Here is a 21,183-nt window from a genome sequence, read left to right as displayed (position 1 = left end):
AATACTTTAGTCCAAAGGGCTGTAATTACTCGTTTGTTTCCCATCAAATTCAATCTGCTTTGGATCTAGTCCTAGACATTTGCTGGAAGATGTCATTAAATAAAATGAGAGGAAAGTCAGGCCGATAATCTCCTGATTTCTAAGAAATCACTGGTTATATCATGTATCCACTCAGATGCTTAAGCAGCAGCCACGGGGGGACCACACACCACACCCACATCTCTGGCCCACTGGCTTCAAGCGTAAATATTTACCCTATTTGGGTTCTCTCTTTGAATTATTACTTTAGTAATGTATACAAGGTAATTAATTCAAGTCTACAGGTTTTGGCATCTGTAACTTATACACACTGCGACTGGAAGTTTTGAATAATAAAGACAGAAATTTTAAGTGATTAACTAATCATATTAATGGAAAAAATGAAGCAGGTTATGGTAAACAGAATTTAAAAAAAACCAGCCCTTCCTAGAATAGCTGCTTATTAGTGCTTGCTTCCTTTGCACACAGCTTTTGGGAAATACTTCATTTTATAAAACAATGCATATCTCATAATCTCATAGCATGTATAGGACACAGCAGTTGATATATCACATGTATTTCTAACAGGCTGTGCTTGAGATCATTGCTGGTTGAGACAAAAGATGCTATAAGACAACTGAGCAAGCAGGTACGCTGGCTGCATGGTTAAGTTAATTTGGAGAGACTCATGTTCACTTACTTATCTGCGACAAGCGTCCCATATTGCCTTGGGTGAGCTAAATTCAGTTCCCCGCTGAAGTGAGGATAACTCCATTTCCCTGGCTCAGGAGGGCGCTCCAAAACTCAATGTGAAATACACTACAGCAATACGATGCCCATGACTGCCTGATCCTTTCTCAAATGCATATTAGTAATTCAGAGACTCCCGCTGTAACCATTTGATAAGAAACACAACAGAGCTCTAAAGTATTATATGCAATGCAGCAAGTGTGTGAGGAGTCCAATAGCTTGAACTTCAACGCCTGAATGAATCTTATTAAAGCAAGCAGAAGCTGAATGAGTGATACGTGCCTTGAAAGTCATATGTGCTGAATGCCTCCAATAATGAAGAGTAAGAAACAATAAACCACAAGTATTTCTCCCATTCATGTTGCTTTCATGTTTTTTCCACATCTCTGTGTTCAAACTCAGTTCCTATGCTTTGCCACGATCTGGCAACCAGAATCAGGGATGATGTGTCTAACCACAGTCTCACTGGTGTGAAAAATTACCCTGCCTCTCCACTTCAGGCTCAAGTTGCAGAAAATTCTAAACCTACGTGGTGCATTCTACATAACAAGGATGTTTCTTAATTTGTGGAGCAATAACTAAGTACTTTTACAACGTCTAGTGTATTTTTCTTTACCTCATGCTTGTCAGGTGAATTACCACACATGTATATAGATCTCCTCTCTAGAGACTGAACTTTGAGATCCACTCTCTCAAGTACCGGTATCTCAAAGCATGTTCTCTATTTCCACCTAGATCTTTTATTGGGAAAAAGTGTGAGGATTTTGGCCATTGCCCCAGGATTTCTGAAAGCCCACGAGCCAGCTCAGAGCTCCAGTCTCACATGCAAACGGACAGTGAATCCAAAGCATCCAAAAGATGATCAGCCTCTCTGCGTACATACAGCCTATACGCAAAGCAGATGCAGGATGCCTGGGCATTTCAGACATATGGCCACAGCGCATGTGTGAATCAACATCATAGTTCCCAGATGCAAGTTAATCTCATCATCTGGACACATCAGAGCTCTGCAAATGCCCAGAAGCATGAAAATGTTCTGCAGAACTCCGCAAAAGCACAGTCAGCCCAGCACAGCCCTGGCACATCAGCCTCTGCAGGGGCACCTCCAATTTCTTCCCAGGGAAATCCTGGCTACAAATACAAGAAAGCCTGGAAATAAACACTAACTCTTGACAGGTAAGCTCTTAGTATTCATAATATTTTAGATATTGCTTTCCAGGTGATGTTTTTAGACCTCAAATTATGCACTTAGTAGTAAAGACAGAAGCATCCCAGGAAGGTGTTTGGTGTCTCCCTTTTGTGCTCACACAGTATCTATTACCAGGACACACATGTGACACTCTGAGAAATTAATGCCATGCAAAAAGGAGCCCTTTTTGAATTCACAATATTTTAAAGAATTCCAGTGAGAGGGACTTTTGTGGTAACCTTGGACAACAGATAGTTTAGCCTTACAAACAGCTTAGATAAAATATTCACCATCTGCCAGATGAAAACTCAGGAGATACTGAGCTCAGGTAATGGCAAGTGGGAAGACTCAGGACCTGAACTAGAGTCAGAATCTCCTGCACTGAGTTACAAACTGCCAGGGGGTTCTGCACACCCCTGCTCTGCACAGGAACAGCATCCCCAAATGTCTCTGCCCGCTGCCTGTTGTACAAACAACACACAGGCCAGGATGGATGCCTCAGAGATACTTTAATATTAAAGATAAGCAAGTTAAGTGCTGAGGGAACAGAAGTCAGGCTGGATGATGCCTCCTCCTCATCTCCTAGGAGAGACCTCCTGTACTTGCCCCTCTATTCCTTGTTTTCATCTTTCCTTTCTATCCCTCTCTCCACCTCTTTTAGGCAAAGAGAGGATCTCCAGCCACATCCAGGAAAAAGGAAGTGAGCAAAAATAGGGAGCACAAAGAAACTGGTTCAAAGGAACTGGTTGCTCATTATGTTGCACTATTTGTCCTTTGGTATCCTTTTGCCTGCAAGGTTCACAGAATCACAGAATGTCAGGGATTGGAAGAGACCTCAAAAGCTCATCCAGTCCAATCCCCCTGCTGGAGCAGGAACACCCAGATGAAGTTACACAGGAACGTGTCCAGGTGGGTTTGAATGTCTCCAGAGAAGGAGACTCCACAACCCCCCTGGGCAGCCTGTTCCAGTGTCTGTCACTCGCACTGAGAAGAAGTTTCTTCTCAAATTTAAGTGGAACCTCTTGTGTTCCAGTTTGAACCCATTACCCCTTGTCCTATCATTGTTTGCCACCGAGAAGAGCCTGGCTCCATCCTCCTGACACTCACCCTTTATATATTTATAACCATTAATGAGGTCACCCCTCAGTCTCCTCTTCTCCAAGCTAAAGAGCCCCAGCTCCCTCAGCCTTTCCTCACATGGGAGATGCTCCACTCCATCATCTTCGTGGCTCTGCGCTGGACTCTCTCAAGGTTCTACCAACAGAAGGACAAACTCAGTTTTCAAATACACCTGTGTAAAAGACGTCTGGGCAGGAGATGGGGGTGCTGAAGCACAGAGGGGAAATATTTGCAGGAGTACCTAAAGCATCAGTGACAAAGAGCAGCAGCTCTGGCACAAGCCACCCAGTACGTGCCCATTCACAGCATGAATCTATCTCAGCTACTTCAGACATTTACAGTGTGGGCGTCTGTGGGTGAACAGGCCACCCTGGGACCTCTTTGTACTCAAGGGACAGCAGTGCCACAGCTCATCCAGAATGGAGATGGGCAGTAACTGCAATGCACAGGATAACAGGTATCCAGATGGTGCCACCGCCTTGGACACGCTGCAGATCTGGAAACTCTCACCTACTAGAGGCTCCTCTGCCCAAGGGCCTCACCGATCCCGGCAACATTCTTCTGCCAGATAGGAAAAAGCTATGTTGTGTCAAAATTAAGTTTTATGCCTCTCTAAGAGACATAGAGCATGTCCCATAGTGTGACATTACTACAAACCTGAGAGGGAAGAGGCTCCCAAGTTGTCAAGTAAATTTGGTTTGGCTGTCAAATCAGGGCTCATTGCAATCTGCTCAGATTTAAGAGCAATTTTGTAACATTTAGGAAAATTAACACCAGTAGTAAACTGACCAAGAGATACTTCTACCAACAAGACTGAGGTTTATGCATCCCACAAGAACACTCAATAGAGTGCTACAGTTCAGAGATTAAATTATGATGATGCCAGGCAAAGACACGGAGAAAGACACAGGAACAATTTCAGCTCTTCGTTGCTTCCCCACAGATCCGTGACTTCATTCTCTGTCCTACTCCCTTACTCCAACATTGCTGAACCTTTAAGGTCCTGTGAACTCCTTTATTTATCCTTCGACAAAAAGTAAAAAGTTAAAAGTATCCACTTCACTGAATTTGCTCATGAAACACTAATTGAAAACTTCTTGCTCTGTGTACCAAATTGCAGTGCAAATATTATGATTCTGTAAGTCAAACAAGATTAATATCCCTCTTTCCCTACAGGAAATCCTAAAAAAGGCTATATGGGTTTCCAGCTTTGCAGGAAGTGGAACCGCTGGACTCTCATACACTTTCATATTTGGCTTCAGTGGGAAACTCATTTTGCGAGTCCACCAAACACCAGCTATATCCCTACAGGCAAAGCAATCCTACTGCCAGTCAATAGGACATTTGACCTTGCAGGAAACCTGAAAGGCACTTGGACAGAACAACAAGATCTGGTTACAGCTGCACTCTCCCCACTAAGCCATTAATGCTTATCTTTAATATGCAATTAATGTCTAAAAAGTGCCCAACACCAAACCTGTTTTCCAGCAGCAGCCAGAGCCTCGCTGCTGCTTTCCAGTACCTTCCCATCAGTTCTGTTTATATGAGAAATGACTTTGTTATCTTAGAACTTCAAACACAGTTAATATGTGAAATCCAAACCAATTACTTGCCTGTAGGGAGAGCGGCCCAGTTTCAGCAAGGAACACTCACGCATTCATTCTGGTTTCATAACCCCAGTTACCCTTGACCAGTGGACATCTGGAAGGTCACAACGCAACAGCACTTTTGTGAGTTTTATTAAGCTACAAGAACTCTCCAGGGCAGCTTCAAACTCTCCAAGGTATCTCGCTCAGTGCTCTTGGTTTTCCTCCAGCAGCTCTTGTGCACGAGTCCAGCTCTTCTCGCCTGCGTGCCAGAGAACAGCTCTTGGCATTGGAAAGGCAGCGCTGAGCTGGTTGCTCCAAAGCTCATAAGGAAGATGAATGAGCTTGGACAGATGATGCTAAAATAGAGTATCAAGAAGTACTTTTGATTTTTGGGATACACAACTGTGGAAGCAGCTGGAGCCTTCATGTGATTTTTTGCAACAGTAGAAATTGATGATATTGGCAGATGCCATTTTTGCTTTGAGATTTTGGCTTAAACAATTCATGAGCACAATTTTTCGCATATGTTTCCCTTTTAATTACCATCTGTTAACAGAGCAAGATGTGAAATTTCACACTATACCACTTTTATCCCTTTGTGATCAAACAATCTCGTGTCTTGAACAGTACAATTTCTTATTCCTAAATTCAAAAAAGGCTCGATGCAAAATTGATTGAAATCAGCAGAAATCCTCCCTATGCTACTTCTTGAAGACCAAACAGCAACACTCAGGGACACCTCAATGCTATTGCAAGCATTTTTTCCCCCAGATATAAGCCAGTAAAAGCTGTTGGCATCAGCACTTGGAGTGAAAGGCATGTCACACACGTCTCCTTCTAATAGACACGGCTGCACATCACAACCTGGGCAATCTACCAAACCCAAGAGGAATCTGTTGCATGCGTGCAATGAGAAACAAGCCCCAGTGGTGTGGACACTGAAAGTCTTCCAAACTTGAGAGGGAAATTAAGTCATTTACCTTTGAGCAACTGAGATTGGTGTCTTATAAGCTTGCCAAGTGTATCACATTCAAAGACAATGCAAGCGAATTCAGCAGTGAGCGTAAAGCAGCAGACACCGCAGAACACAGGCCATTATGCATTAGGATCCTCATTAACTTCTGCTTGGAAAGTTTTCTCTAGATGTATTAATACCTACCTGGAGCACACAGTCACTTTTATGTATTATTGATTTCCATCACTTCCACCCATCAAGCCACTCCATCTGCTCAGCACTAGGGGAAAAGAGGAGTTTTCAGCTCTTCTTCCCAATATCCTCATCACTCCAAACACTTTCAGATCCTCCTGCACAAACTGTCTCTCTCACCCAGTGACCACCTGAGCTGCTGAACCATCCCAGGACAACGTGGAGTTCAAACCTCTGCTCCTCCCTCCAGCAGCATCTGCTGCAATTCAGGAGTTTATTCACAGTGCACTAGCGCAAATGGTGCATCTCTCCCAGATGGTTTTTGGTTTTAAAGAGGTTTTGTTAAAAAAAAACAAAAAAATGCAAATCAATGGGAGATATGATACATTTTTTATTATATTTAGTTGGGTTTTTTTTGCTTGGTTAGCTCATTTTGTTGGGTTTTTGCTTGGTTTTTGTTTGTTTGTTTTACACAGTATTCAGACCTAGCACTTCAGCAAGTAATTGTTGTTATTTGGCTCATTTAATGGCCAGATTTGAAAACCTTTATACAGTATTAGGGGAGAGAAGGGCTTTGTCCCTCCACTACCTGTGATCAGGGATCTGATTTACAGACAGGGTTGTTTTATCCGAGCAATTAACTACAGACACAAATGGCAACATGAAGACATCTCATTCCCTGTGATGTAGGAAATGGCTAACAGGGAAAAGCCTGGGGGTTGGACTTTTTGGTTGTTTTTTGTTTATTGGACCAACTGATCTATTTGAGGATAAAAAAGACCTGAGTTGCTAGAAGAAGGGCTATGAACATAAAAGCCAATGGTTTTACTTCTTTCCCTCCCCATCTAAACCAGTTGGTCTGATAAAACACATTATCTCTCCCTCCAGCCCCTGCCCCACTTACGGGCTTAGACCATCCTGACAACAGAAACACTTCATAATCTGGACACTTCCAAAAATCACAGGATTTGGCACACACAATACATTCTCTTCTTTGCAAATAATCACAGCTAAAATTACCTGCAGGTTTAACGTCAAACCATTCAAACAAATATTAAACAAAGTTTAATAGTTTCCATAATGAATTTAACTACTGGGGAAGTGACAAACCCATTAGCCAAGCCCAAGAGTTAACATTCAAGATGTCTTGTCCAGGAGAACATAACACTGCTTATATTCAAAATAACTAATTCCTTCCTATGTTGAAAAACACAGCAAAGCCTTAACTACATGTTTGATGAGGCTGAACAGAGTTAACCCATGTGGCCACATTACAAATAAGACTTATCACTTTATAAGCTAGACACACAGAAAAAAAATGCTCTGAGATGTGGAGCTAATGTTTATATATATATATATATACACACACAATACAGAAATTTAGTAAAAATCTGTTTTGGTTCCATGGTTCCACGTGTTGAAGAAGGACATATGCACAACAGAGAGTTGCAAAGTGAAGTGAAGCAGAAAACATTGATACGCAGAAAACTTTTGCGTTGGTGTTATTTTCTTTGTCAGAACCACAGTCTGCTCAGTTTCTGTCTGAGTTTTGTGTTTGGCAGCTGCAGAACTATAAAAAGCGCTGCCATTTAAAACAGTTTTTGAAAGATCTTATATGAGGCTGATAATACATATGTAATTTATCAAAATGTCATGTTGTTTGGGGAGACAGATGACAAGTGTCACCCCTGGACCTCGAAGAGGAGCTTAAAAATTAAAAACACGCTCATCATGTCTACTTAAACACATTATAAGCTGGAAGTAGTCAAGTTTGCTGCTGTGCTAAGCTTTCTATTGAAGGAGAGGGCATTATAGTGGTGTTTATTCTTCCCCAAGCATCAAGGCCTGTCTGACCTGCTCACAACAGCTCTAAAGCCCAGTCAGTCCCAAAAGAATTGACTTGGGCGAAAGCTACAATAGGCTGTTGAAGGTTTGATAGCAAGTCTGCTAAGTCAGTGAGAAAAAGACAGAAAAAATAAGTAAGAGTTAGAGGAAAAGCACAAGACAAAGCAAAACCTCTGGTTTTTTTCAGCCAGGGTAAAAGGTAAGTCAGCATCACTTAGAGCAAGTAAGAAAAAGAAACTATCCCAAAGCCTAAATATTATAAACACTCCCAACTTCCCCCTTCAAAGGGTATCAATGGAGTGCAGTTGGTTGTTAACAGTCCATGGATTAAATCCTGGTTCTCCCAGCTCCCAGGAACCAGCCATGGTTACAGCAGGGTCAGACCGGGCTCTCACATAAACACACCTCCAGTGCCTGATTCTTTCTTTCCGAGCATAAAGCACATCTCCATCCCCCATATTCATCTCTGTGGAACAGAGCTGGAGTGCAAGCCCCTCAGCAAAACACGTCTAGTGAATAGAAAAATGACTATGTGTGCTTTTTCCAATATGCTTTCTTAGTAAGGAGAAAAAAAATTGATTATAGGTCGGGTTCTGCAGATGCCATGAAAACAATGAATTATTTGTGGGGGCGGGGAAAGGAGCATCAAGAAACAAATAGGGTACAGCCAGAAAATTATTACTGTGTATTAAACTGAAAAACTCTCTCTTATTGTGTTGAATCCCATTTATTGTGCTCTAAATATAAAAAAAATGCACAGTACCATTTGTAATTATTATGTTCTGTTCCCACAGCACATGCAAGCTATGGAATTTATGCTGATTTTGAGGAATTGCATACTGCACTTGATTGTGTCAGCAGATGAAAAACAGAACAGAAACTGGATATGTGGTGATTAAAGACAGAAGATTAAGGGTCAAACTACACAGCTGAGGCCATCCTGTAAGTTTTTTAAGATGATCTTGCATATCTACATCTGCTGTAAGCCTAACAAAACTCATTTTTGCCACTCACCAACTTCAATATATTGCACTGATAAAACTGGGGCAGAATGGCATTTTTTTTTATATAAAACACTCTCACCTTGTAATAAAGGAATTAAAATCCACATGCTGCTCCTACTAAAGTAAAACTCTCTTAGAGCATTGGTGTCAGTCTATGTGCCTTTGGGGTGTACGGATCACACTGTCTGACCTGCTGGGGGCTTTTACCTCTAGAAGGAAGGACATTGTGCACTGAGACCCAGACCTCAGGATCCCGAGCACTCAGTTTCTCTTACCATCAGGCTTCAAATCAGAGCAGTGGGGTCACTGAACAGCTTCCACCTCTTGTTCCTAAGAAACTGCTGGGTTGGTTTGTCTCTTCATTACAGACCCATCTTTCCTTTCGCAGCTCCAAATGAATGTCAGTAACAGCAGCTCCAGTGCTCCTCTGGAGGTGGCTGCTATAGAAGCTAAAAATGAATTTAGTTTACATTCTCTTTATACAAAATCAAGTCAAAGAGAATTTGCTCCAGGTCCAGTTTTGTTCAGCAAGTACCAGCAAAAATTCAGTGGACAAATCCTGCAGTACAAAGCTACTGGATCCATCTCTAGCAGGGACCTTACTGCATGGCAAATCCATCTCAAACCAAAGCCAAGCCATAAAATCTGGCTCTTCATTTTGTGAATTAGCGCTGCCTTCCCCGCAGCTTCAGTTAAATCATCACTAATTCTGACGAGCACCAATGACTCAACATGCAGCAGCACACAGTTTCTAACGTCAATGACATTATATTTCATGCTACCTACATAGGCCAAGGCTTTAAACCTGCTGAGGTCAGTGATGACTGTTTACAGGACCAGCCCCATATATAACACGCTCGGTCTTACATCCACAGCGCTTCCAAAGTAATCAACTGGCTGTTGGCCACACGTTTCACTGGATGTAATGGACAGGAATGCTGAGCAAGCTGCAACATTCTACCCCAGATCCATTCTAACTGCAATAATATCAATTTTCATACTATTTAGCAAACAGTTTGTTTTACTTCAGTGCAATTCTTATTCAAGTGCCAAAAAACTTTGTCCCCTCTATGAAACAAGAGCTACATTCAGTCTTGGCTCTGCCCTACCAAAACATGCCTGGTGTGGGGGTTATGGCTTCTTTAAAAGAAAGGGCATGATAAAAAGAGAGCAACACAGGCAGCTGCCAGTCTGATGATTTTCCACAACTTAAAGTCAATTTTAAAGGTATTTTTGTAATATAAACTGCTCAGGAAACAAAAACAAGTATTTTGGTCCAAACGCAGTTTATTTTTATTGGTATCTTACAGTGACCACAAACATAAACTCAGCACTTCTAAAAGCTGCCCAACCAATATGTCCAAGACCTTTCAATGCATTTACAATGGCTAAACAACCAACTTACTACAGGGTTAGTACAAGGCGAGCAGAGGCACCTCTGCATCTGCACCCTCTCACCTCTGCAGCGCCAGGTTCCTCTGCACTTCCAAGCCCTTCCCCCAGAACTCCACTCCCAAAGCACCAGTGGTGTCCCCAAGGACAGTGACAGTGTTGGCAGGAGGTTATGCAGAGAGGCAAGAAAGCAGATGGCCTCCTGGTTTGGCTATAATAAGGGACAGGAACTGGGATCCAAGCTGGGGAAGCAACGGGACTTCTGCAGGCTGCTGCCAATACCAGAAGCACCAGTAGACTTAGTCTGGGATTAGTTTGCTGACCATGCCATAATGACAAGTTCTTTGGTGCCAAAATATTAGGAAATGTCATTGCCAAAAGATACTTTGGACTCACATAAAGATATGCTTGATATTAACACTAAACAAACAAAAATGAAATTCCACATGCCAGGATGAAGGCCAAAACAAACCTAGCTGAGCAATCCTATCGCCAGAACACCACCACATTTGCCAAAACACTGGGCCAAACCTCATCCCCTTGGAGTTTGCTTTCACTGAAGTAAATGGTGATACACCTACATTTGACTGGTGAAATAATGGAGACCAATGACAGAACCCAAGAGAATGGCAGGAAGATGTGCCAGGAGAGGTTTAGGTTGGACATGAGGAAAAGGCTCTTCACCCAGAGGGTGCTGGACACTGGAACAGGCTCCCCAGGGAGGTGTCACAGCCCCAAGCCTGACAGTGTTCAAGAAGAGACTGGACAACGTCCTCAGACACACGGTGTGAACTGTGGGGTTGTCCTGTGCAGGGACAGGAGTTGGACTCGATGTGAGTCCCTTCCAACTCAGGACATTCTGTGACTGTGAAAGAATCACTAAAAACATGAAAACAGCCTCTCTGCCCTGGACACCACGGAAGGCTCATCACAGTGCACAGTGCTCCAGCTCACATTTCAGCTCCAGATTATTTGATGAAGATCTCTCTCTCAGCTGTGGTTTGACTTGCGTCTGAAGTGGCCGATGTGCTGCAGAGTTCGTCCATGAAAGTGTCTCATTTCATATCCCTAGAAACATGAGAGTCCTACCAGGTCAGTTCATCTACATGAGTGTCATGTCTCCAGCAGCAACCATAAGCCTTACAAAGAGTAAACATCACAGGTAAATAGGAGACACTCTTCCCCGCACAAGCCTGTCCTTTCATTATTTTCAGTTTGGGGACTTTCTAAGTCAGATGTGGTTTTAGTGTATTTAGTAACTTGCAGTGGGGTTTTTTTTAATGAACTTGACCAGTCTAAAACTTGTCCCCCAAATCTTGCTCAAATAGCTATGTGCTTCTAGAAAATAAAGGGGAACCTCCAAACTCTGCCCACCTCATACTCTCGCTTCACAAAACATGAACAGATGGTACATTAACAAATGCTGGCAGTCACGCAGCCACTTAAAGCCCTGTGCCTACCTCAGTAGTTACATCTCTCCAAACCTGAGCTAGGCAACCAGGAACTCCAGCTGTAAGAATATAACCTTGCGGATTTAGAGAGATTTACTAATCTGAAAACAGAAGGCTGCCTCAACGTGATCTTGCCAGCTGCCATTTCAGACACACTGTTCTTGTGCTCATTACTAATTTCATTTAAATGCAATCATTTTACAAACCCAGCTAATGTTAGGCCAGTTTCACCACAGTTGCCGAGTCCAGCCACATGCAAGATGCATCATTTTTTTCTCAGCTGCAGGGGCAAATTACTGACACCATGTTCAAAGAACTCTCAGCTCAATTCCAGTCCCTGCAAAGCTGAAGGACAAACTTTCTGCATTTTAATGATGTGTACAGCAGTACATTCCAGAAACACTGCAGAAACCTACAGCAATTCTTTAAAGTTTCATTCTTACAGATCGAGACTGATAATTTCTGGGGTTTTTTTTGGTTTCTGAGGGTTTTTTTGGTAATTCATTTGAAAAGAAATGGAGAGCATGCATGCACATCAGAAGAGCACAGGGTATTATCCAGATGTACACAGAAGACCCCAGATTCTGATCTCTACACTGCACCTTGCAGAGAACTTGAGTGTATTATCTCAATCCTTCAAATATGGCAATATCTGAAACTCTGAAAAAAACCTGCAACCTCTATTTCTGCATCTGTTTGTGATGGTAGATCTCCAGGGAGGCAGGATTTATCTCAAAATTAGGACTTCCAGCAAAAGCCGTGAAGTGCTGTCAACCTTCCACCCGAACAGCGCAGTCAGATTCAGATGTCATGAACAAAATTACAGTTGATTTTGGACAAGATCTTTGAGTCCCTACAGGTGTGTGGTCAAACCGGGAACAAACACAGCTCAGCCTGTGTTGGTTAAAACACTGAGAGGGCATGTGGATTTGACAGAATGCCTGGAAGAACTGGGGTGTCATGAGCAGCACATCTGAGATGAGCAAAATATCACAAATCTTAAGAACGGCCAGCAGCGTGTGAGGAAGGACACAACACAGTCCTGCCCACACCAAACACAAGGCAACTTTGATAAATGAGGTAGTAGGTAAGAGGTGGCACATCTTTCCTCCCAGGACCCGAGTACTGAATTAGCTTCTCGCAGGCTGGAGCCCCACAGCAGAAGTGACTTGTCTCTCAGCAAGTCCAGCTCTGCTCCTGACCTGTCACACATCACTTACAGAATCACAGAATGGACTGGGTTGGAAAAGACCTCAGACATCATCAAGTCCAACCCTTGGTCCAACTCCAGCCCACTGACTAGATCAGTCCAGTCTCAGTTTAAAAACCTCCAGGGACGGTGAGTCCAGCACCTCCCTGGGCAGCCATTCCAATGCCTGACCACTCTCTCTGGAAAGAATTTCTTTCTAATATCCAGCCTAAATTTCCCCTGGCAGAGTTGAAGCCCATGCCCCCTTGTCCTATTGCTGACTGCCTGGGAGAAGAGACCAATCCCCACCTGACTATAACTTCCCTTCAGGTAGTTCTAGAGAGTGATGGGGTCACCTCTAAGCCTCCTCTTCTCCAACGGCCAAAGCTTCTACCAAATCCTCCTGGAACCCTGCTTGCACTTGGATGGTCACAGAACACTCTTACCAGTTCTCTTTGGTGTCTGACACTGTTAACAATTTTAGGGTTTCCAATTTTGCAGCATTCAAACACAGGAAAAGAAGAACCACTTCATGAGAACACGAGACAAGCTCTTCCTCATCCTTCTGTTATTTTCAAGACTGTTCTTGTCAACTGAGAACAACTGCTATTGCCTTTTAAGACCGCGAGTACCCCTCAAAAGAATGCTGACATTTCCTGAGTCCTGCCCTTAGGTCAGACAGGGGCTGTAATACTTACAAACAGAAGGAAGAACCATCTCTGAATAGCACAGAAAAAAATACAGTCTCATCAGGATAGATGAAGCATAAATGGTTCTGTCTTCAAAGTTCCTCCTACTGTCCAAGGATTCGACAAGATTTCCTCATATGTGACTTCTCCAATGTCACAGAGAAAGTCTGAGGCATAATCAAACCCAGTCTCAGAGATGGAACCCAGCCTTGCCTTAACGGCAAGGCACCTTTTCCCTCTAGATTCTCCCCAAAATGCCTAGTCAAACACGTTCTTATACGTGATGCACAGATTGGCCAAATAACTTTAAGACTGGAGAGAACTCATTTACAATCCATGCTTAATCCACTCTTGATCAATATTTAGGAATCCCAGTCCTTTACATGAGAAAAGAACAGCCAACTTCAAATAGGAAACTGACTAACGGAAAGAAACAACTGTAAATTTCTTTCATCCATCACCAGTTTTTGTATTATTTTCTTTTTCTTCTCAGACAGATTTGGAAAACAGAGGAGCTTTCAGAGGACAGCCTGCTTTTATTGGTACTGAGGGTATTACAGAGGACCTGTCAGCAGTGACTTCTGAGTCTGGTTCTTCTTCAAAGCACCTTCAACCTAGTCAGCAAGCAAAGACTTGGATCAATAACCTCAGACTGTAAACCTGTCTGTGATTCTGCTGGAGACACATAGTCTGCACTGAATTAACACCACACATTTCAGAGCTTTACACTGACACTTTAAACTTCACCCAAAATCTGTAGAACAGCCAGGACATTGAATAAAGCACTGGCTGACCAAAGCCTCACAACTGGAAAACTTTTCCAGAGGTTCTTGAAGAGATGTATAGATGTATAGGCTGCAGAGCAGCCTTCAATCAAATGAAAACTTGAAGTAAGATCCACTGCAATGACCCCGTTTAGAAACCCAAAGGGTAAAGAGTAATTGCCAAGTGATGAGAGTACAACAGCTGAAAACCCATCGAGATCCGCAGTTCTGACCTCCAGCACTGCAGCGTGGCACACCAAAGAGCCATCAATCACACCTTGACCACATACCAACTGTCTGACGGGCCTTACTTCATTTGAACACAGTTAATTCCTCAAATACTGCAACAAACTGTTAAGAGCCACAGAAAAACAGAAGTCTGGTTAAAAACATTTGGAAAGAGAGCCTGAGCGTTTAGTAAACACTAGTTACTAGCTACTAGTTACTAGTCCTCATCTCTTACCACTGATGTTAACCCTTTCTGTCCTCGCTTGGATGTTCTGTAGATGACTCTATCAACGACCATAAGGTCTGTACTCACAGAGGAACATGGCAACATAAACAGCAAGCATCCAGGCTGGAGACCAGCTGGGAAATTTCTCATGGCCAATTAAACACAGCACACCGGAATATATTTTACCTCTAACAGAAGCAGTTTTCTTCCTGTCTCTCCACATGGACCAAGATTCCATTTAAAGAAAAATACCTCATTTCACTGGAAGGCGGGAAAACACTTCAGCAAAGCCTAAAAATTGTCAAATGTGACGTTCAAAATCTCCTTCTGCGGTAGCAAGATCAATTTAAAACACACAATAAATTCAGCTGTTCGTGTGTTATTGTTGCATTACACTGAGCAAAGGCCAAAGTATTAATTTTCCAGTTCAAAGTCATATAAGTAAGAATACTAGAAACATTAGCTATGTGACTCTTTGTAACTGTCATCAAACACCCAAACAAGAGAGATGCTGAAGAAAAACTCATCAAAACCACTTAATGCTGATGAATTACTGTCTCTTATGAGACAGTTGGCAATTCCTCTTCAGTCTCACAGACACACACTGTATAATGGTTCAAACCAGATTGCCTACAAAGGTGTCGTGTATTCCGTGACATCCAGTGTCATTATGTGCCTTGGTCCTTGGGGACCCCTCAATGGATGTAGAAATGGTACCTGGGGATGTAACCCAGCCCACCCACAATGTACAACTTGCCATCCAGAGTCTTCGCTCCAAAAGATGACACGGGAGGCTCATCTACCAGATAACTACATACTAAGCAGATGGCAAATACTCACAGCCCCATCAACTATCAATATCATGTTTAATACCTGTGTATTTTTAAGGTAATTAACATCTTTGTAGCTATTTCTAGCAATATTAATACAAGAAACTGGAACTAAACATTCTTGAATCTGACACATCTGATCCCAAAATTTGCATGCAGATTGTGTTTGGGGTTTTTGTCTTTTGTTTTGTTTTGTTTTCCTTCAAATTATGGACAGGAATGGAAAAGTAGCGTGGAGCTAAATTACTGGGTCTCGTTTCACACAACTTGCAGACTTTGCTGAAAACCTTTCACCAAAATATAAAGGTTGAGGTTTCCTCCAGTATCGAGCATGAGTACATCTTCATTCCAGCAAATTACGCTGTTTAGGTAGCGGATCGCACATTGCTATGGATGTGCTATGAAAGGAAGATTAACAAAAACAACCACACGTGCCTGTTTTAACACGAAGGCGTAAACAATCAGTTCCGCTCCCGCGCGTGCAATAAAACGTACATCAAAATACCCCACATTTTGATATTGGATTTATAGTAGAGGCCACGCATTCTGCTGCCCCATTCATTGCTGATTTTGGGCAAACGACTTCAGGTCCTGGCCAAAGCCTTGCTTGGGTTGTTCCAGTGCCACCACCACGGCAGCTGTGGCGGGCCTGGGGAAGCCAGGTGACCGGCTCTGAAGAAGCCACCGATGTCCCAACCACCTGGTGACCACCTATAAATCTCGCCCCGGGCTCTGTCCTCATTAATCCACGACCCAAAGGGTTTCAGCCCCTTTTGGAGTGCGCCTGAACCCTGGGGATGGGCACGGGCAACGCTGCCGGAACACCGACAACCCAGCACACCTGCGATCCGTGCCAAGCACCTTCCCCACCGCCCAGCCCTCTCCCCTCCCTCGCACCCCGGCAAGGCGGGTCCCCGGCGGCACCGACCTTGTTGAGGTGGGGGTTCCTGGTGATGTCGTAGCCCCGCTTCTTGACGGCCATGCGGGGGGTGGCCGGGCCGCCCCCCGCCTGGCAGCTGCGGCCCCGGGGGACGCTGAGGAGCAGCGGCGTCCGGCCGGCCCCCGCCATCCGCAGCAGGCGGCTGCCCGCCCCGCCGCACACCCAGCCCGGCACCATCGCGCTGCCGCGGTGCTGCGGCCGGGGGCGGGGACGGCGTCAGCGGGCACGGGCGGGCCCGGCACAGCCCAGGTGCGCCCGGCTCGGCCCCTCGGGTCCCCGCCGCAGCGAAAGGAAACCCAGGAAGCAGATCCGGGCTCGGCCCGCGGCGGGCGCGTCGCCTCCGGTATCTGTGACAGCTCAGCCGGTGTCTCAGTGAAGGGGTTTTGCCCGGCCGGAGCTTCGCCCGCCCGCCATGGCGGGTCCTGAGGGAGCGGTCCTGTCTATGGGAGAGATCTGGAGCCCGCAGTGCAGGAAAGACATGGACCTGCTGGAGAGGGGCCAGAGGAGCCACAGGAATGATCAGAGGCTGGAACAGCTCTGCTGGGAGGACAGGCTGAGAGAGTTGGGCTTGTTCAGCCTGGAGAAGAGAAGCTCCAGGGAGACCTTATTGTGGCCTTTCAGTGCTTAAAAGGGGCCTGTAAGAAAGATGGGGACAGACTTTTTAGCAGGGCCTGTTGTGACAGGACAAGGGGTGATGGTTTTAAACTAAAGGAGGGGAGATTCAGGCCAGACATGAGGAAGAAAGTTTTTACACTGAGGGTGGTGAAACCCTGTCCCAGGTTGCCCAGAGAGGTGGTGGATGAACCATCCCTGGAGACATCCCAGGCCAGGCTGGATGGGGCTCTGAGCAACCTGATATGGGTGAAGATGTCCCTGCTCATGGCAGGGGTGGCACTGGATGAGCTTTGAAGTTCCTTTCCAGCACAAACTGTTCTGTGATTCTATTCTATGGTTTGTATTTTCTCCATTAGCCTTGATAAAGGACATCATGAGAGAAAAGCCCGGGCCTGTGATGTGGAGAGCAAGGGCAACATTGGTTGTTGTGGGCGCCGCTGTTTTGGGTGCCGTAGGCCCTGGGCAAAGTGCGACCTCCTCATGGGACGTCAAGGGGGGTAAAGCTGCTCGGAGGAGCTGCTGGTGGTTGGGAAGAGCTTTGGAAGGGCTTGTCAGACGTCCCTTCTTCTGGAGTGTGCGCAGCTGCGGGTAGCTAGGCATTTCAGTATACCTGTAATCTACACATCCAATATATGAAATCTATACACACACTGTATATATATGTCATATACATTATGTATGTTACATATATTTTATATATATATTATGATCTATATATTCACTGAAGAAGGCAGGTCCCTGCATCCATTTTGCCAAAGAAATAAGCTCTTTTATTCCTTAAAATGGTGACATCATAATCACTACTACCACTTATTAAAAAAACCCAGCAGCTGGATTACTCCTCAAAGAGTGAAGTATTCAGGTTCAATTCCATCCTCATATCAACGCTATTCCCATACATCTGTCCCCATCATGAAGCTCAGGTCTGCCTGAGGTGAGGGATGTTCTCCAGCTTCTCTTACCATTTGTGTTGCTTTGTGCAGACACATTTTTTAATATGCTTTAATATATTTGGGGGGATAAATGATACATTCTGTGCAGAAAAGAATGGACTGTGGAGTGAAAGATGTTGATTAGATGGATATCGTGGTCCTTTCTTGCCTTGGCATTTTATAAGCACTCAGTGACCTTATGATTTCTGCTCACAGAGTGTGTGGCTTCATGGATTGCCTTCAGTATGCCCAGGATATTTACATATTTACACCTCTGCTGTAAGACAGTGATTATATACAAACCTCATGCTTGAGGACTGTGGCCACTTAATAACCACTAGGACCATAGGGGAAAAACTTCCCCCCCATCCTATTAGATACATTTTGAGCATGAGGTTGTTGATCTAGCTTCGCTTTGTTTTGTTTTCCCATTTCCTTTCAAATACTAGAAGTTGACCATAAATAGAGACGCACTACTGGGGAGTCTCTGACAGTGGAAATAAAGAATATGTGCATCGCTGAGGCCGGATTATAATCAGGGAGATTCTTAGTGCACGGAAGACACAAGAATGAATTTGCCATTATTATTGCTTTTTTTGCATAGCTTTAAGTTGGAATAATTTTGAGACTACATCACCGTGAGAATTTGGAATTGTGAGGATCAATTTGGATAAAAAAAGTCAATATCTCACCAGCTTGTCAAAACTTTCCTACTCCCAGCAGCCAGCACCACATTGCTCTTAGCCAGCCTAAATTTGAGTGAGTTATTCTCCACTCCACTGCAGACTCGCTGTAAATTTTGCATTGTCTTTGTGGTAGTTGTGGCTGTGTGCATAGCAAACAGAACATTTGACACTGCTGTTTGTAGGAGAGCCCATAACACTAAATCTCTGGATATTTGAGCCACTCCTAGTGAGCAAAGATTAAAAAACTTCCCTGGCTGCTTTGCAAAAGTGTACCATTTACTTGTTTGAGGAGATTTATGTGATGGAGGAAAAAGCGCCAATGAGGCTGCTTTGCACAGCTGAGAAGTGTCTCCAACAGCATCGTTAGCTCTCCCAGCGATAGGTGTCCACCTCCAGGCTCAGAGCAAATGTGTTTACTGTGCCTTGGAGGGTCTAGCCAAGCTCATCCTACCTGTGGGAACTTAATTCCACCATCTAGTGCTTTCTAGGGGAGAGATTCACCTCTCACAAAACTAAAACCAGTTTGCTTTGCCTGTTTTGTAAAATATAGCGTACCTACCCTTGGAAAAATCATCCCTAAATTTCATGTTGAAAATGCTCTAGAAGAACAGAACTTCAGTATAATTTAACTGTGTATGTACCGCTGTGTATGTCTTGCTTCTCGGCCTTTTGGCTAAAGTCAGGTGTAGCATCTGTTCTTATCAGTTTAGTAACTGATATGTCCTTGATGAGAGAACTTTATATTAATGTTTGGGTGAGATTGTTGATCTACTGGAAGGCCATACAGAGGGATCTGGGCTGGCTGGATAATTGATCTGAGACCAATTGTATGAGGTTCAACAAGGCCAAGTGGCGGGTCCTGCACTTGGGTCACAACAACCCCAGGCAGCGCTACAGGCTGGGGAAGAGCGGCTGGAAAGTGCCTGAAGGAAAAGGACCTGGGGGTGTTGAGCAACAGCGGCTGAACATGAGCCAGCAGTGTGCCCAGGTGGCCAAAAAGGCCAACAGCATCCTGGCTTGTATCAGGAATAGTGTGGCCAGCAGGACCAGGGCAGTGACCGTCCCCCTGTACTGGGCACTGGTGAGGCCAAACCTCAAATCCTGTGTTCAGTTTTGGGTCCTCCACTACAGAAAAGACCTTGAGGTGCTGGAGCGAGTTCAGAGAAGGTAACGGAGCTGGTGAGGGGTCTGGAGCACAAGTGTGATCGCAGTGGCTGAGGAAACTGGGGCTGTTCAGCCTGGAAAAAAGGAGGCTAGGGGGAGACCTTATCGCTGTCTGCAACTACCCAAAAGGAGGTTGTAGCATGGAGGGGGTTGGTCTCTTCTCCCAAGTAGCAAGTGACAGGACAAGAGGAAATGGCCTCAAGTTGCTCCAAGGGAGGTTTATATTGGATATCAGGAAAAACTCCTTCCCGAAAGGGTTGTCAGGCATTGGAACAGGCTGCCCAGGGCAGTGGTGGAGTCACCATCCCTGGAGGGGTTTAAAAGACGTGTAGATGAGGTTCTTAGGGACATGGTTTAATGCCAGTGTTAGGTTACGGTTGCACTTGATGATCTTGAGGGTCTCTTCCAACTGAAATGATTCTACATCTAAGAATGCTTTACCATCTTGATTTGTCGAGCCTCAGAACCATTATTCATTATGGTGTTATGAAAATACCTGGGAGGTGATTCATGGGCTTCAGCACTACCTCTTTCATAAAAAAAAAACTCCATTCTGAATGATACAGAGACAGTATTTCCCAAAAATCTGCACTGCAGCCTGAAATGTTTTCAATGCAAGTTTTTCTCAAATAATTTTGACATTTTTAACCTGGTATCTGCAGATGATAGACAGGTTTCTTTGCATGTTTTATATCTTCTATGCCTATTAAGAGCTGGAAACACAGTCAAGCCTCACAAGAATGGAACGAGAGGGACGGAAAATTCAGGACTGGTTAAAATTCCTTGTTGTGTCACTGTAATTAGGTGGAACAAATAATTTGGGAGGGTTTCAGACCTGCGATGGACTAAATTCCCAAGTTTTTGGAAATACAGAAAGGCCTATTAAAGTGTAAAATATTAAGTATGAATATGATCTAATGAAACATTAACTTTTTTTGACAGTAATGTTTTACTGATGCAAATGGGTGTTACCACAGAATATTTTCATTTCTACAGAAGTGTTCCAGTTTTTCAGTGAAGCTGAAACCCTAACTGGTCTTAAGTTTTATTTTAAAAAATCAAGTATAAGAAAATAATTTACTTTTAAAAGAATTTTTTTCTGTGTGAATTTACTTTTGAGTTTGAGTTACTAAATGTAATACATTTAACAATGAAGGTTCAAAAATAGCATCTGAAATAGATATGAATCTTTAGATCAACCCAAGCAAGAATAACTTTTATTTGGTCTTTTGCAGAACCGATTGCTTAAATTTACTCCCCTGTAGCAAATACTGAAAATCTAAGACTTCGCTGTCTGAGAACAAGGCAGGACATTGCTGGCTTCTCTATCTACAACCCATGCATCATGCAGCCTCCTGATCATCTAAACCTTCTGCTTGACCTTACTTAATTCTGCATCAGAGGAGAAGTAGATGA

At 43.9% G+C, this 21,183-nt stretch overlaps 1 protein-coding gene across 1 annotated transcript in view; it reads right to left on the bottom strand.

The window, feature by feature from the left end:
* ME3 (malic enzyme 3) overlaps positions 1-16,547 on the bottom strand; it is a gene marked incomplete at both ends in the record, with an annotated part of 135,887 nt that extends 119,340 nt beyond the window's left edge. The window contains one exon of the mRNA XM_080361837.1: positions 16,359-16,547. Coding sequence (XP_080217963.1) covers positions 16,359-16,547 — 189 coding nt within the window. The remainder of the gene's footprint in view (positions 1-16,358) is intronic.
* Positions 16,548-21,183: the final 4,636 nt, after the last annotated feature.

The sequence above is a fragment of the Nesoenas mayeri genome (assembly GCF_963082525.1).
Source record: "Nesoenas mayeri genome assembly, chromosome: 1".
Lineage (NCBI taxonomy): Eukaryota > Metazoa > Chordata > Aves > Columbiformes > Columbidae > Nesoenas > Nesoenas mayeri.
Note: the sequence above shows the minus strand (reverse complement) of the source record. Positions and strands in the feature narration are given on the sequence as shown.